The sequence below is a fragment of the Gadus macrocephalus genome, chromosome 15 (assembly GCF_031168955.1).
Source record: "Gadus macrocephalus chromosome 15, ASM3116895v1".
NCBI classification, from domain to species: Eukaryota; Metazoa; Chordata; class Actinopteri; order Gadiformes; family Gadidae; genus Gadus; species Gadus macrocephalus.
Window position 1 is genome coordinate 13,440,649 of NC_082396.1, and position 6,346 is coordinate 13,446,994.

Sequence of the window (6,346 nt, forward strand, 5' to 3'; positions counted from 1 at the left end):
CGGTTGTCACTCAACCCCCCCCCCCCCCCCCCCCCACAGACACGTCGCTCCAGTGCCGCGTCCAAATCAGACCTCTTGGCTTTCAGAGCGGAGAGGATTAAAAGTTAATCATACTCTTAAAAAGGTTAACTTTTGGAGCCTGAGAAGTCATATCGATCGTCGCTCTGAAGATTCTTCTTTCAATTTGGCTGAGTAGAAACAGAATGAGGGATTGATCCGGTCCATTTAGGAGAGCGTCGGGAGATGGAGGGAGAGATAACGGTCCAAAATTAAACTTGTAGGTTGACTACGTGCAGGTTTTCAATATATCGTTTCGTTAAAATTTGTTTTTTGTTTGTGGCTGAGACCTTATTTAAATATATATCCATATTGATCTGTGCTCCAACCTATGTGGACAAGTCTTGCTTTTTATACATCACTGAAATCCTCATAAAAACTGATAATTTTCTTCTTTAAACTATTATTTCCCTCCATCACCACAACAATCTCCAGTGCATACTACCCTGGTTGAGCAGAGGCAGACTGTGTGTGTGTGTGTGTGTGTGTGTGTGTGTGTGTGTGTGTGTGTGTGTGTGTGTGTGTGTGTGTGTGTGTGTGTGTGTGTGTGTGTGTGTGTGTGTGTGTGTGCGCATGCGCTCGTGCTCTATGTAAAGGTTACCAGCATTCCAGGCCACCCATTTAACCAAACATCACAACCCTTCATTAATGTAGAGGGGGGAGTGGGGATAAATATTCCACCCAGGCTCTGACACAGGCTAACAAGCTAGTTGTTGAAAGGACAAAGTAGCTGGGAGTTAGCAGAGGCCACGTGGAAAGGTGCCGGTGGTGGTTAGGGGGTAAATCGATGGTCAATGAAGAGCGGTAATCGTGTGGGCATTTCCCAGCTAATGTGTTCTCAATATCCGCCGGTGGAAGCGGAGGGCACGGGGTAGACAAGTGGATATGTATTGACAAAACGGGGATTTCAAAAGGAAAGAAAATAATGTATATTAACATGTAATCAATGAGGAATTGCAAAAACTTGCAAATAACAGCCACATCTATGCATAAAAAGCAATGTGCAGACGAAGTGCAATTTATATCAAACCGAATGGTCAGTAATAGACTGGTTTGGTTTGGCTATAAATTAGTAAATTAAATACTTATCGGATGGTGATTCTGATTTGAATCGAATTATAATCATGTGTGATCATATAACTTCTGAATTCAGAGCTGAGATTATTCTGGTACCTTTCCATTGTCTTTTCCGTACCGTTACTGTTATGTGATTGAATATATGGCTGAACATCTCACCAACTCCAAGGTGGGCGTCCAGACTGGTGTACTCCAGGGTGCCGTTGTGGCCCTTCTTGGGGTTCTCTTTATACTCCCTGTGTATTCCCCCAGGGCAGTACCTGTAAGCCAGGCCGTAGTCTGCAAGGTAGACCTTCAGGACAGAACACACACACATCATTTTGAAGCTTCATGATGTTCGACCACAACAAAACTCAACTATAACACTAAATGTCCTTTAAGAATCACGGCTAGCAAAATAACCCCAGAAGCAACCACAGAGACATGTCAGCAGCAGAGGAATCAATGGAAACGTTTTCAAAGACTGTGGACTTTGTTTCACGTTTTACCAAGAGGACGCTGGCTCACCTTCTCCGGGTCTGTGTAACCCAGCATTAGATTGGCAGCTTTGATGTCTGCGTGGACGTATTCATGGTCATGGATATACTCCAGCACATCCAACTATAAAGGGAAGACACTCACACACGCACACACAAAGAAGCACAAAGATACATAATGAATCGAAAGCAACTTTTTCCACAATGACTACAAAGAGATACGGCACCAGAGTGGTCGTAGGCGTTCTAGACCTAACTACACATTCAAAGAGTCGGCCTTGGATGTAACCAAGGGGGCATTGTCTTGAAGATCCACCATCCACCTTGCCCTCTCCGTTAGAAATCACCATCAATGGGCATAAAAGAGTTTGATAATAATACACTACAGGGAACTTTTCCTCTCACCAGCCTCTGACCAATCTGGAGCACGGTGGCCCTCTTCATTTGACCCCTGTTGCACTCTGACACTCTCTGGAGGTCTCCGCCCAGCCGCTCCATGACCATGAAGCGGTACCTGAGGGTTTCAATGCAGAGAAGTCAAAGGAATGAAGAAATCTTCTTCTAAAGAAGGGATGGAAGTAACATCTGTGGTTGTATTATCGTGTTTGAAGATTACGCTTAGGTCGATTTTACAATGGTTAAGATTCCAATCTAAACCATTGACTAATCGCTTTTTTTCTTCTTAAGATTGATGCTGATAATAATGGATATTTAAATGTGAAATTATGGAATCCATATAGAATCAACACAAAGGAACTATTTAACAAGTCACGTTCATTTTGACATGATTAAGAATTACTGAAGAAAAGACCATACCTGAGTCCATTGTGTTCAGCTAGCCCTGATCCCCAGTAGGTTGGTATGCCCAAGAAGCTCAACTTCTTGCTATTTTTCCATTGTTCTACTATATAAAAACAAGATAACAGGAGCAGGATTTTAAAACACTGATACATTTGTATGTGCTATATTAAAGTGCTACAGACGTCTGTTCCTTTAAATTCACAGGCCTGGAAAAAATAATTACTTTCATTTCCATACAGCCTTCATACCGTGACCATGAATATATTCAACGGGTATGTGCGTTACTCAAATTGGTTGTTTCATGTGTAATAAGGTGTTTAAAAGTTTCGCCACCTATGATGGATCTCTCCCGGTTCACCCTGGGGAGGGATATGGTCCAAACGCTAGCACAAGCATATCAATCACTCAGGGACACACACACTGAGAGGTGAGCCTGGCTCACTTCGCGATGGCGGCCGACTTGACTGGCTCTCCACCAGGGTGGCAGGTGGTCATGGGCCCAGCGGAGGTCTGGGCATCATTACTTGCTAGTGGCCTGCCCCTCTCTCTCTCTCTCTCTCTCTCTCTCTCTCTCTCTCTCTCTCTCTCTCTCTCTCTCTCTCTCTCTCTCTCTCTCTCTCTCTCTCTCTCTCTCTCTCTCTCTCTCTCTCTCTCTCTCTCTCTCTCTCTCTCTCTCTCTCTCTCTCTCTCTCTCTCTCTCTCTCTCTCTCTCTCTCTCTCTCAGACAGTGTTGTGTAAAAGCTCAGGCAGGCTCACACAGAGAGAGAAACACAGACAGGAGCGCCAGAGAGAGGGGATAGGACGTAAGCGGTGGGAGGTGTCGGGTCTGTGCTAACCGCCACTGAGGTGCATGTTTGCTTTGGCTTATTAATTACTGTGCAGCGAGCGGCGGCGCTCGTGTGTCCCACCACCACTTCATCAGTCAAATGCGCTGCTGCTCCAGCGAGCTGCCTGCTCGCTCAGCGGGAGGTCCCTACTCACTGATCTCCGCCTTGGCTGCCCTCTGATAGAACTTGAGCTCTGAGAACAGGGGGCCGTTCTCCTGGTACTCCTGTATGGAGAAAAGGCAAGAAGTCGTATTGATCCCTTTGTTGGGTTTGTTTACTCTTGTAATCACCAGCCAAACCTAAAGGGACCGCAGATGGTATTTGTCAGACCCACCCCAGCGAAGCATTTGTGTGCGTATGTTACGGGATGTCAATGGTCTTCCAAGTTTTAGACTGTTTTTAGATGTTTTTCGTAACCTGTGCTTTATATTTAAACCGGACAGATTTACGCAAAAGAAGAGTAAAGGTTTCTTTCTCCAGAAATGTAGAATATATATTCTCGAGATTTAGATATATAATCTCAGCCATTAAATCATGGCACATAGGCTTCCAGCCAAAGCTTGTAACCAATACATCGGGCAACCGCAGACATACAATCTTATAGAACAAGCCGGCTATTTCAACATCTGGGACAAAATGAATGCCAAAAGTGGCATTTAATGTGAACACATTTAACGATTTATTCAGGTAGGGAAAAACTGTTAATCTAATCAAGAAGAAAAAACATCCATTACTTTCTTTGAGGGTCCTTTATAAAACTAGATACTAAACACCCCGCTGCCATCTTATCTTGCCAGTAATAGACAAGAGATAAGGTGTGTGGACACACTGATCTGTGAACGGTTACCCAACGACCTTCTTTCTATATTTATTAATAACTATTGAATGCTATGTCTATATCTATATGAAATACTGTATGCATAAACATCGTATTATGCATACAAATTAAATTAAATTGTATATTGTTGGAATGTTTTCCCCTTAAAATTCTCCATTGATCACTGCATCATAGACGGAGATTATGCTCTTGCCACTATCGCCTGTCCCTGCCATTCACACATATGAATCCTCAATTTTCAACCCATAATTCACAGAATCGGTCTTGCTTGTTTTCTCACATGAGCTGCTACAGAGTGTCAAACAACAGCTCTCTCAGGACTAAGTGTGTGCAGAGTATGGTGTGCATCAGGGTTTATCTCAGCATTGCCTCTTAATCGCTGAATGTAAGAACATTTCTAAAATAACTAGGCCTATATTAGAAAAAAATACTGGCTGGACAACAAGACCCTGGCATTATTGAATGGCACAGTCTCTGATAATAATAATAATAATTCATTATTATTATTGAATGGAATGTAACCAATGTTAATCAGGCAAGCTGACTTGATTACTATATTTGAGAGACTAGAAAGATGAGGTTGGTTAAACAACAATATATGAAAAACGTTTTAGATCATGATAAATGTGGGGTAACTACTGAGTCATACACTTTAGAATACACAAAATATCACAAAAAGAAAATATTAAAGTTTGTATTTACTTTAAGTGGCAATCTCAAAGATTTGCATGTAAATAAATGTCTGTAAAACTCACTATTGATAAATGAGGGGAAAAAAATTTACATACCACTTTTATGACAAAGCCGGTGTCTTCTGCAACAGCTGAGTCCACATCCTGGGAGGCTTAGAGAAACCAGTAATGTAATGATCAGATGAGAAAGACAAGCAAGCTCGGAGTGTATGGCCCAGGTGTTTGCTGAATTGCTAGCTTTTGCACATAATTTATTGATTGTCACCATGGTTTTCCATAAGATATGCCATAATTGTGAAAAATAATTGAAGCAATGGGTAATTTGTAAACAATGAGGATTAGGGGGGTGGGGATTATAGGTTATCAGGCAAGACAGATCAATGTGTCACATTCCAGCTACTCAAAGTTGACAAATCAAGGGTTGAAAATGTTATTTATTCTTCTTATTCTGCTATGTTTTAGATATCCCCCGTTAGCAATAGAAGTTGAGCAGTCGTTATGTACACCATGTTTCAGACGATGAAAAGGGGTTTTGTTTTTCGAGTGCACATTTAACATACAAAGAGGGAAAGCTATTGGGGATCTTCCTTACCTAGATATATGAGCCCGAAGCCGCCCTGACCGATGAGTCTGCCCAGCCTCCAGCGCTTCTTCTCGCTGTCGGTCAGGTTAAAGCCGTCCGGTAGGGGCTTCGGTAGTTTGCTCTTACGCGGCCGCGACATGCCAGCTTCTACTGAGCAGACTCAAAGCTGTTGGAAGAGAGGAACATACTCATCCTGTACACACTATAATCAAAGAAACATACGAAGGAGGGCTATTCAATGTATTGGCTGTTGTCTACGGTTCCTCATGATTAGAAACTAAACTGAAATAGAAAGTTATACCGGACAAAGTTGTCAACCAAAGAGAAGTTCATAACCCGTCGGTGACGATATGTATTAATGTGTTGCTAATGGCAACTCGCTCAACTATATTTATATAACGTATATACATATATTATTTATAACACTTGTTTGAGGGACTGCTATTGAATATTGAATTGACTTCCAAATAAGATTTGGACAGTTGGTTTATGACAGATGGTCAATCACAAACGTAATAATTTTACCATAATCTAAATGAGCTGTGGGCTTACTTCAGTTGCTTACTTTCAATGTCAGTTTCGTGTCGCCCGCAAGAAAACAATGTTCGAAGTGTTAAAAACAAAACCAAAACAAATGCCGATTGCTTTTGCTTCCTGTAATTTAGACCCTCCCGCAGCACTGGCTAACCAATGGTGAGCCTGGAATCACTGCAGGGGACCCACCAGCCGATACCGATTGGCTGGTGGTGATGTTTAACAGAAAGCGTCCCCATTGGTCCATTGTTCTATAAACAAGGCGAAGCGGTTTACTTGTGTCATTCTGAACGTGGTTTTCAACCAACAGACCGCGGACCGATACCGGGCCGTGCACATAAGAGATTAAGAAATTAGGCAAAAAAAAATACACTTCCAAAAGGTTGAAGTGTTCTAAATAATGTTAAGTGTATTTGTATTATGCCTATTTTCATAGCAGCACAATGAGCAACTAGGTGTCA

At 42.2% G+C, this 6,346-nt stretch overlaps 1 protein-coding gene across 3 annotated transcripts in view; it reads right to left on the reverse strand.

The window, feature by feature from the left end:
* The window catches only part of vrk2 (VRK serine/threonine kinase 2), a 15,457-nt gene extending 9,424 nt beyond the window's left edge, over nt 1-6,033 (reverse strand). The window contains exons 1-8 of one of the 3 annotated variants that reach the window (XM_060072655.1): nt 5,917-6,033; nt 5,361-5,517; nt 4,865-4,920; nt 3,393-3,462; nt 2,427-2,514; nt 2,016-2,124; nt 1,642-1,734; nt 1,294-1,426 (exon numbers count right to left, since the gene is read on the reverse strand). In XM_060072655.1, coding sequence (XP_059928638.1) covers nt 1,294-1,426; nt 1,642-1,734; nt 2,016-2,124; nt 2,427-2,514; nt 3,393-3,462; nt 4,865-4,920; nt 5,361-5,490 — 679 coding nt within the window. In that variant the 5' untranslated portion in view covers nt 5,491-5,517; nt 5,917-6,033. Of the gene's footprint in view, nt 1-1,293; nt 1,427-1,641; nt 1,735-2,015; nt 2,125-2,426; nt 2,515-3,392; nt 3,463-4,864; nt 4,921-5,360; nt 5,518-5,652; nt 5,862-5,903 lie in introns of those variants that run through there. The other 2 variants (XM_060072656.1, XM_060072657.1) reach the window with 2 other exon arrangements.
* Between the last annotated feature and the right edge of the window lie 313 nt (nt 6,034-6,346).